This window comes from Vigna umbellata, chromosome 1 (genome assembly GCF_029865625.1).
Source record: "Vigna umbellata cultivar VRB3 chromosome 1, Vumbellata_1.0, whole genome shotgun sequence".
Taxonomy (NCBI): domain Eukaryota; kingdom Viridiplantae; phylum Streptophyta; class Magnoliopsida; order Fabales; family Fabaceae; genus Vigna; species Vigna umbellata.
This window is the reverse complement of record NC_142165.1, coordinates 53,256,806-53,267,555: the sequence shown is the minus strand read 5'-3', so window position 1 is coordinate 53,267,555 and position 10,750 is coordinate 53,256,806. Positions and strand designations below refer to the sequence as shown.

At 34.1% G+C, this 10,750-nt stretch overlaps 1 protein-coding gene and 1 pseudogene across 1 annotated transcript; both read left to right on the top strand.

The window, feature by feature from the left end:
* The first annotated feature begins 423 nt into the window (after positions 1 to 423).
* LOC148205731 (uncharacterized) lies at positions 424 to 2,752 on the top strand (annotated as a pseudogene).
* A 5,248-nt stretch (positions 2,753 to 8,000) lies between these two features.
* LOC124821469 (glycosyl hydrolase 5 family protein-like) lies at positions 8,001 to 10,343 on the top strand. The gene is made up of 3 exons (XM_047293357.2): positions 8,001 to 8,570; positions 8,671 to 9,265; positions 9,378 to 10,343. Exons 1-3 carry the CDS (start codon positions 8,001 to 8,003, stop codon positions 9,800 to 9,802), a joined length of 1,590 nt encoding a protein of 529 aa, XP_047149313.2. The 3' UTR covers positions 9,803 to 10,343.
* The last annotated feature ends 407 nt before the right edge of the window (positions 10,344 to 10,750 follow it).

The following is a 10,750-nucleotide window of genomic DNA, read 5'->3' as shown; positions in this document are numbered from 1 at the left end:
TCTTATTAGTTTGGATCTCTCCATAACAACTAACACTTTTATCTAACAGACAGATTTTAGAATTACCAAGAGTTTTATTTTGCATTGGAAATGGTAATTAAAGTAAATTATGGCTTTTGACGTATCTTATGCTTGTTATTAATTAAGAACCATAGGCCAGATAGAATCAAATATTCTCTTAGATATCTTATCATGATTCTTGATTTTGAAGATATTATAATAATTATTGTAATTATTCATTAGCATTCTATGCTATTTAGGAAAGTACGTGTATGTATTACCATAACGATAGATCTTGACTGTATATTACTACTTGTATTTAAACAATACATTATCAATGTAAATCATTATATTCAATACAATTTTTTATCTTGAAATCAGAACTATTAAGCAAACAATTTTTTATCCATAACCACAACCATCATGTCTTTCGCTGCCAATAAAAAAAGTGACCTACCTTCTACAATTTTTGTCAAGTTGGATAGAGACAATTATCCATTATGAAAATATCTAATCTTACTAGTGATTAAAGGATGTAAACTTGAGGGCTATATACTAGGGATAACAGAATGTCCAGACCAATTCATTGTTACGGAGAACACGACAACAAAAATCAATCCTAACTATGAGGATTAGCAAGCCTAGGATCAAATCATTCTAGGATGGCTGATGAATTCTATGTAAATTGACAATGCAACTCAATTGCTTCATTGTGAAACATCCAAACAGTTTTGGAATGAAGCTCAAAGCCTTGTTGGTGCACACACCATATCCATATTCATCTATCTGAAATCTGAATTTCACAACACACGTAAAGGAGACATGAAGATGGAGCAATATCTTGACAAGATGAAAAATCTTGTTGACAAGTTAGAGCTGGCAGCTTCACCAATCTCTAACTCTGATTTAGTGATTTAGACATTAAATGGTTTGGATTCTGATTACAATCTAGTGGTTGTCATGTTTTTTTCTAAATCAACATTAGTTGGGTTGAATTGAAAATTCAATTGTTAACCTTTGAAAGCATATTAGCTTAACTTAATAATTTCAGCCGCCTTAACCTGAATGTCTCTATAAACTTTGGTGCCAATAAGGAGTCTAAAGGCAACGAATTTGGATCCCAAGGTGATTGAAAAGACTCTAATTTAAAAGGCACAAGAGGTGGTAGAGGAAAAGGTAAGATGTTGTTTACCTCTCGGCAAGTGTAACCGAATCGTAGCAAGTAATAATCCTGGTAAAACCAGATATCGTTTCCCAAGAGACTCAAGGCCTAGACACTTATGTGATTAATTAATTAATTAAGACTTGAGAACAAAGTGTTTTAAGTTTCAAATGCAAAAGACTGAAAAGTAAACATGTATGCATATGATGATCAATGGCAAGAAGAAACAAAAGCGTGAATTGAATTATATGGATGAATATGTTGTTGGGGTTTATCAAGTTAATCTTTTCCACTCTCTTGTATTTAGGAATTCATCAATATTTTCATTAATGTTAATGTCACTTTCTAAATTACTTTAAACTCGATCTCTCGGCGAAGAAAGCCTAATCATAATCACTAGTTTACAATCTCTTGTCTCCCTAGCAATTAATCATGCATTATAGTGAACAGAAGCTTAAAGGCAACCAACTATCATACTGCTATCTCTAGGTTGGTAATATACTGTTGGGAGAGATTTTCCAGATCTAGACTTCCCCGTATGTCTCCGTATCGACAAAATCAATAATCATGACATCGAATGAGTTAAACTATGCATGCTTTGAGCAAAGATGAAAAACCCTAACTATTAATGAAAGAAAGCATGTATCATATGAATGATCTTGAAGAATAAATTCCATACAAGAGAGTTTCTAAAGATTTACATTGATTCCCCAACAACAAAATAAGCTTAGCGCACCATATTCATGGTGAAACTAGATGAAATACAATGGAAGAATGAAAGATAAAACCCGAGAAAGTTGAGAAAGGAGCCTTAACATCCAAAATCCTCCTCCAAGGGGTGAAAGAGAGTGATTGTGCTTCGTCCTAGCCAAAGATACCAACCCTAGAACGTTCTAAAGCTTATATACTATTCTAAAATTTACAGAAAAGTGGGCCCAAGCCCAAAATAATGCCGCTCAGCGGTACCAGTGCGTAACGATTCTTCTCCTCAGCTGCATTGTTGCCCCTCAGCGGTGCTAATGGGTATTCAGAAGTGCCGCTCAGCAGTAAAATGGCGCTGAGCAGTACTTGCGGATTCACTTCTTTTGCACTGTTTGTGTCCTTTTCTGATTCCATCTTCATCCCTTTTCACTTCTTTCATCAATTCAATCTAAAAACCTGCAAAAACAAGGAAATCAAGTATAAAACCTGTCCAACTCTATTATTTTCAATAATTCAACAAAATCATGAGTTCAAGCTACTTTCTATGGCATAAAGGTTGTAATTAACAGTTTTTCAACTGTTATCAAATGTCAAAATGAATATGTCAAGTATGCAGAAGGATTGACCACATTGGTATAAAATGTTATTATTGATTTGATAAGACCTATATATGGAAAACTCAATATGTTGAAAGTGAAAAACAAGGAATGCACAATGCATTCATAGCTTCACCTTATCATGGTTAAGATTATGAATGATATTTTGACAGTGGAGCCAACAACCATGTGACCTACCAAAGGGACAAAAATTCAAGAACTTGGTGAAAATAATGGTAAGAATTCTTTATTTGTTGGTAATGGTGGAAGACTAAAAGTAATGGCCTCATGATAAACTAAATTGAATAATCTTATCTACATGATGTTCTTTATGTTCCAAAAATCACCAAAAATTTGCTAAGTATTTCAAAATTGAATGTTGACAACAATATTCTTGTTGAGTTTGGTGAAAATTGTTGTTTTATGAAGGATAAATTGATAAAGAAGCTTGTACTAAAAGGAGAACTCAAAAATGACTTGTATCAACTATGTGATAATAAAGACTCTTATGTCTACACATGTCTCTTAAAGATAGTTAGCATAGAAAACTTGGGATCCCAACAATAAAGTTCTTAAAAAGGTCTTGAAGGAATGCAATGTGAAAACATCATCTAATGACTCATTCACATTATATGAAGCTTGTCAATTTGGAAAATTGCATAGGTTGTCTATCAGAAGCTCTTCCTCACATGCTAATGAAATTTTAGATTTAATTCATATTGATGTTTGGGGTCCTGCCCCAATTGGCCTAACCCTATTAGCATAAGCCAAAATGATCCTACACTACTGGTGGGAAGTCTTTTCAACTACTATTTATCTTCAATAGACTACCATCATCAATAAATCCAAACAAAAGTCCATATTCCTTGATGTACAAGAAAGAACCTGACTATGGAAACTTGAAACCTTTTGGTTGTACCTGTTATCCTTGTCTTAAACCATACAATCAAAATAAACTCCACTTTCATACAACTAGGTGTGTGTTTCTTGGTTACAATAACTCACACAAAGGATAAAACTGCATTAACTCTCATGGGAGAATTTTCATCTTAAGACATGTGATTTTCAATGAGAATCACTTCTCCTTTCATGAAGGTTTCATTGATACAAGAAATTCTTTGAAAGAATTAATTAAACCTATGTCAATTTTGCTTCCAAATTACTCTACAGGTACCACTGTCAATAATACTCTTGAACCAGACAATAATACAAGTCATCAAGAAGAAATCACAAGTGATAGTCCTACCAACAATGGCATGATTGAAGGAGATCTTTGGTGAATCTTTTACTGGTACATTAAGAGAAAGTCAAGAAGAAGGTTCGACATCTGTAGAGTCAATAGAGAACAACAGTCAAACTGAAACTGAAAGCAATCAACCTAACACCAATAGTCATTAGGTGGTGACCAAAAGCAAAGATGGAATTTACAAGCCTAAGCAACCATACATAGGATTGACATAGGTTCTTGAAGATGACAAAGTATCAAGAAATTTCAAAACACCAAAAGTTATTATTCTTTATTCATTCTTAGAGGTACAAATCATATCATGTTCCTTCTCATTTACCTTGATGACATTATTGTAACAAGAAGCAACTGCCATTATTTAGAAACATTCATCAATCAATTCAATGTTGTTTTCTCACTAAAAAACTTAGGATGTATACACAACTTTCTTGGCATTGAAGTACAAAGGAATGACAATGGAATGTACCTAAGGCAAACTAAGTACATAAAAGATAGGTTTAATCATTCACTAAGTCCCTATTTTCGCATGGAATCTCAATTTCGTCCCTTTCTTTCTGAAAATCTCAATTGGGTCCCAATTTTATGAAAATTGCAACAAATCGATCCTTTCCGTTAAATAGTGTCAAACGGCGTTAAAAAAATTGATGAGTGAATGCTGAGATGACGAACGAGCGCTCGTCCAGCAGCGAACGAGCGCTCGTCCAGCAGCGAACGAGCGCTCGTCCAGCAGCGAACGAGCGCTCGACCACCGAACGAACGGTCGTCCAGTGTGGAACGAACGGTTGTCCACCAGAGAACGGACGCTCGTCGACCTCTTACTGCTGGACAACCGTTCGTTCCACACTGGACGACCGTTCGTTCGGTGGTCGAGCGCTCGTTCGCTGCTGGACGAGCGTTCGTTCGCTGCTGGACGAGCGCTCGTTCGCTGCTGGACGAGCGCTCGTTCGCTGCTGGACGAGCGCTCGTTCGCTGCTGGACGAGCGCTCGTTCGTCATCTCAGCATTCACTCATCAATTTTTTTAACGCCGTCCAGCCAAATTAACGGAAAGGATCGATTTGTTGCAATTTTCATAAAATTGGGACCCAATTGAGATTTTCAGAAAGAAAGGGACGAAATTGAGATTCCATGCGAAAATAGGGACTTAGTGAATGATTAAACCTAAAAGATATTCTGAAAAAGTCCAACACCAATGGTGCCGGGTAGACAATTCATTACAAAAGGGGAACCAATGACCAATACTACTTTGTACAGACAAGCCATAGGTGTATTTCAATATTTGACCAACACAAGGCCAAACATTGCTCTTATTGTCAACAAAATAAATTAATACATGAGCACACCTGTCATGGATCACTAGCGAATAATAAGATATGTTCAAGGCACAATGAACCTATGTTTGCACATAAAACCTTCAAATGATCTTAACATAATGGGGTATTCTAATGCAAATTGAAAAACTAGTACTGATGACAGAAAATCGATGGCAGGATAGTGTATGTTTCTTGGAGAAATTATTGTTTCTTGGTCTTTAAGAAAATAAAAGGTAGTGTCACGATCAAACACATAATCAAAATACAAAGTAGTGGTCGTCAAATTGTTGAAATAGCTTGGATTAGATCTTTGTTGACAAAACTAAAACTATAAATGCTCAAAAAAACCAATTTTGTGGTGTGATAACCTAAGTGCCAAGTCAATTGCTTCTAACCCAGTCATGCACACACGATCTAAACACATTGAGATAGATGTGCATTACATACGTGATCAAGTCCTACAAAATGAAGTAATTGTTGCCTATGTTTCTACTACTAATTAAATTGCAAACTGTTTGACCAAACCTCTCACTCATACCACATTCAACTTGTTAAGAGACAAACTTGGTATGACCATGTCACAATCAATTTGAGAGGGAGAGTTAGACAAAATCAAATATTCTGTCAAATATCTTATCATTTATGACTCTTGATTTTGACGATTCACAATATTAATTTTCTTTTATGGTGTAATATTACAGTAATTACTGTAATTAATCATCCGGACCCTATTTAGAAAAATATTTGTTTGTATTACCATAATTATAGGATCTTGATTGTATATTACTACTTATATTTAAACAATACATAATCAATGCAAATCATTAACTTCAATACCATTTTCTATCTCCATAGAAATGTTAATACCAAATATATTTTGATATCATTTTTTTAATGTAAGAGTGAAAATAAAGATGCAGATGAGTAGTGTAAATGGTGTTAAAATAGTTTTTTCTTAATATTAATTTGTTGATGCATTCAAATTTAAAGACAAAATGTGTCAACTTTATTTATTCAATTGAAACAGGTTAGATAATTCATTATCTATGGATTGATACACTTTAAAAAAAATTTAAATAACAACTAATTTTAAAACAAAGAAATAACCTTTTTTCGTAGCAAAAGTTTTTACAGATTTAGTTGAAAGATATGTTGGTCTAGTATAAACAATTAGAGAGTTTAATTTGATTCTTTCGGAAAAATTAGATGGTCTTCCTGAACAAGCATTTTATTTGGTAGGTAATATGGATGAAGCTACTGCGAATTTAGAAACGAAGAGCAATTTGAAGAAATGACTTTAAATCTTTGTGTATTGACCCCAATTCAATTGTTTGGGATTCAAAAGTAAAGGAAATCATTTTATCTACTAATAGCGGATAAAATTGGAATATTACCTAATGATACACCTATTGCCTTCGTTGTCGATATAGGTATTTTGAGAATATGTCTTAAAAATTAACAACATGATGGGGTTTGCTAGAATAAATAATAATGAGATAATTGTTTTAGTAAATGATGTGGAAAAGAATAATGACATTGATCCACAAGAAGCACAACAACCTCTTGAAATAACATAAACAAATTTGAATAAGGCTAAAGGCAAAAGACAAATAATTAAGGCAAATCTAGCTCTTAGATGAGCTAGAACACGAGTAGAGGCTATCAATGTTATTTCATAACAAGTTGAAATTGATGTGCCCCAATATTTGAAAACGATAAAAAGAAAAAAGAAATCGTTAAAAGGAAAAAGTTATGGACTGGTACCACGATCGAGTCCTAGGCAGGTGGACCTAATTTTAACAGCGAGCACTATAACTCTTATAATGGTGCCTTCTTTAGTTCGATTATATGATTAAATGCCTGAAGCTAAATATGTTATTGCTATAGGAGCTTGAACAATTACGGAGGGATATTTAGTACCAAATCTTATAGTACGACTCGAGGCGTAAATAAGCTAATTCTTATAGATGTATATTTGTCGAGTTGTCCACTTAAATCGAAGGCTATTATAGATGCTATATTAAAATTTCGTAAGAAAATATCTTGAGAAATATATGAAGATCTAATGAGTTTTCAACGAGATAATAGATGTTTAACAACAACCATAAGTTTCATGTTGGATACCGTACTTATTATGACAATTATGGTCAAGAATTATTCTATCAACCACCCTCTACTTTAGATATATCGTCTCACACATTTTTTTTAAAGTACAATAATAAAAAAGCAATTCTTTTTTCAAAAATTTCATTGTAATGTAAATAGAAAATATTAATACCAAATTCATAAAAAAAATAAAAGAAAAAATGCAAGGTGGTTTGTTTTCTTGGCTAGTCAAACATCAATATTAAATTAGATATCAATTTATAAATTAAAAATTATTAATATCTAAAATAGTTATTATTATAAATAGAAAATTATAATTAGTAATCAATTTAACTCAAAATTTAAGAGTGGAATTGATAAAATATTAATTTAGAAGTAATTTAGATACCAATTTATAAATTAAAAATTATTAACATCTAAAGTAATCATTATTATAAATAGAAAATTATAATTAGTTTTCTAAATGGATCATTTAACTACCAAAAGTTTTAACTACAAAAAGGTTAGTGTTTAAATGGGTTACTTTAGTTTAAAAAAAAGTTAAATTTTAGAAAAAAAAAATCAAATTTAAAAAATGGTTAAGTTTAAAATATCATTTAAAAAAATAAAATTAATTAAATAACTTAATATTATAAAAGAATAATATTTGCATCTCAAGTTTGTCCATTATCTAAAATAAAAACCATAAAAAGTTTGTTAGGTGGTCAGTTTATATATAAAAATAAAAAAGAAATAAAAAGAATTATAACCTTTATCTATTCGGTTAGAATTTAAAAAGTTGGTTAGATCATTGATTCAGTATTTAGAATATTAAAAATAAATATAATTGAAGAGTAAGAGTATAAAGAGATGGAAAATTTAGATACATGCATTAGAAATGATGAAACCCTGTGTCGTCATAGTGTGGTTCTTAGCCATATTCACATCATGCTGCAACTCTATGCCTCTATCGGTTCAGAAGAGATGGATAATAGACGATGCAACTGGAGAACGAGTAAAACTTCACTGTTCACACTGGGTGGCTCATGCCCAGCCCATGCTTGCTGAGGGTCTTGACAAATTACCCATGAATCTCATTGCAGCTAATGTTGCCAAAGCAGGATTCAACTGTGTTCGTTTGTCTTATGCCACCTACATGTTCACTCGCTATGCCAACAACACTGTCCGTGACATTTTCGACTCTTACGACATTCCAGAGATCGTGACAGCCATTGAGAAACACAACCCTTCCGTGCTGAACATGACCCATCTTCAGGCCTACGAGGCTGTCGTTGATGCTCTAGGGGAACATGGAGTCATGGTGCTCATTGATAACCATCTCAGTTTGCCAGACTGGTGTTGTGCCAATAACGATCAAAATGGATTCTTCGGAGACAGGCACTTTAACACTACTGAATGGATTCAAGGTTTGGCCTTTGTAGCACGCCACTTCAAGGGAAAACCCAATGTGAGTAATCTGCATTCTGGGAAAAACCAACTTTTGTTGTCTCTTTTTTGATATATGATATTTTTGGGGGATAATGTTGTTGGTGCTATGTATAATGTAGGTGTTCGCCATGGACTTGCGAAACGAGCTAAGGGGTTCACGTCAAAACTGGAATGTTTGGTACAGGTACGTGAGCGAAGGAGTGAAGACGATTCACGAAATTAACCCGGATTTACTGATCATCGTTTCAGGGTTAAGCTTTGATAACGACCTTAGCTACTTGAAAACAAGGCCTCTTGATTTGAACATCGCTAACAAAATTGTGTATGAGTCGCATGTGTATTCCTTCTCAGGAGACACGGGGAGGTGGCACGTGCAACCGACCAATTGGGTGTGCAACGCCACCATTCAATTGTTCATCCAACAGTCGGGTTTTCTTCTGAGTGGTAAGAATCCAGCACCTTTGTTTGTGAGTGAATTTGGATACAACATGGAAGGTGGGAATTTCGCTGACGACAGATATTGGCCATGCATTGTGTCATACTTTACCTCCGTCGACTTGGAATGGAGCTTGTGGGCTTTCCAAGGAAGCTATTACTTTAGACAGGGAAATGTTGGACCCGGAGAAACATATGGGGTGATGGACTCAGACTGGAAAGATTATAGAGACCCTAATTTCACTCAAAAGATTCAGCTTCTGCAAAGGATGATTCAAGGTATATATCCAAATTTCACTCAACAGATCTTATGTTTGTACAAAAAAATGTTTGTTTGTGACTATGTTTTAGTTTGTATGTCTAAAATGTACGTGAATAACTTGTTATGCAGATCCAAATTCAAAGGCCTCAAAGTCTCATATACTGTTCCATCCATCAACTGGTTACTGTGCACATGTGAGTGATAAGGAGGTTGTAATGGGTGATTGTAAGAGTAACAGCCTGTGGAGTTTCGAAGGAGATGGGTCTCCAATTAGATTGATGAACTCTGCTATGTGTTTGAAGGCAGTTGGTGAAGGGCTTCCTCCATCTCTCTCGGAAGATTGTTTGTCTGCACAAAGTTCTTGGAAAGCTGTTTCAATGAGTGGTCTTCACTTGGCCAGTTTTGCCAAGGATGGAGAACTTTTGTGCCTGGAAAAGGATTCCAATTCTACCAAGATAGTCACCAAAAAATGCATCTGCATAGGAGATGATGATCCTTCATGTTTGGACGATCCCCTGAACCAATGGTTCCGACTTGTTCCTACTAATGTTTAGATGGAAATTGATTAGGTTTTTTTTTTTTTTCATTTTTGTTAGGGTAGAATGCTTAGTTGTTGTTTTCTTTTCCTTTTTAGCATTTTTAGGAATAATGTTGTTGTCTATGGCACCAACTAGATGTTTTAGCACCATGCGAAAGTGAATTTTACCCTGAATTCAATTTCTTCTGTCTGCCAATGTTATAACGCGATTATAAACAATAGGACATGAATAGACGACTATATATTTTCTGCCCTCTATTTTCCACCTCAAGGAACTATTTATAGTGACATGACATTCCCAAATGAGCACAACGTGCGGCACTACAAACAATAAATAAAGTAGATCGATAACAACATCCAATGTTGGTTCAATAGTTATCCCAAAACTAGGATGATGGGTGGTTATATATATAAAAGCTGATTTATGACAATCATATTTTAAATTAGAAATATATTTACCAACACAAACATCATATGCCATTGGATGTTATCCTTTCTCTTCTGTTTGCTAACGTTATGGATTAACAAGTAAATTTATAGTTCAAAATAGTGGTTGGGATCCTCAGGGATTTCCGTGAAGTTTAATTTTCTTTTTTATTTCATTCCCGATATTTTCAAACAGCTGCAACAAAAAGTAAAGTTGCTATGAGTTGCCACATTAAGATTACAACACAATCTAAGGAAATAGAATTAACATTATGCGACTTCTAGCCATCTGTGTTTTCTGTGTTGATATTATTGTCATTAAAACGATTCAAAGCTAACGTGACGGAGTTCAGAATATTTCACTAGTTTTATAACACCGTGCGAGACTTTTCAAAAGTGATTCTTTTAATTTTTTTCAAAAAACCATTTGGAGAAGACATGTACTAAACAAATCACTAGCAACTTCGACAGACAGATTTAAAATGAGGAAAAAATTGTTTTACAATCCCCTCGTGTTAACTAATCATGAAGATGCTCC

What these genes read in the sequence shown, in the direction of transcription:
- LOC124821469 (XM_047293357.2), top strand. Translation starts at nt 8,001, where the DNA reads ATGATGAAACCCTGTGTCGTCATAGTGTGGTTCTTAGCCATATTCACA. An exon ending in ACTTCAAGGGAAAACCCAAT is followed by an intron (nt 8,571 to 8,670) that starts GTGAGTAATCTG and finishes TGTATAATGTAG; the next exon opens with GTGTTCGCCATGGACTTGCG. An exon ending in TCTGCAAAGGATGATTCAAG is followed by an intron (nt 9,266 to 9,377) that starts GTATATATCCAA and finishes CTTGTTATGCAG; the next exon opens with ATCCAAATTCAAAGGCCTCA.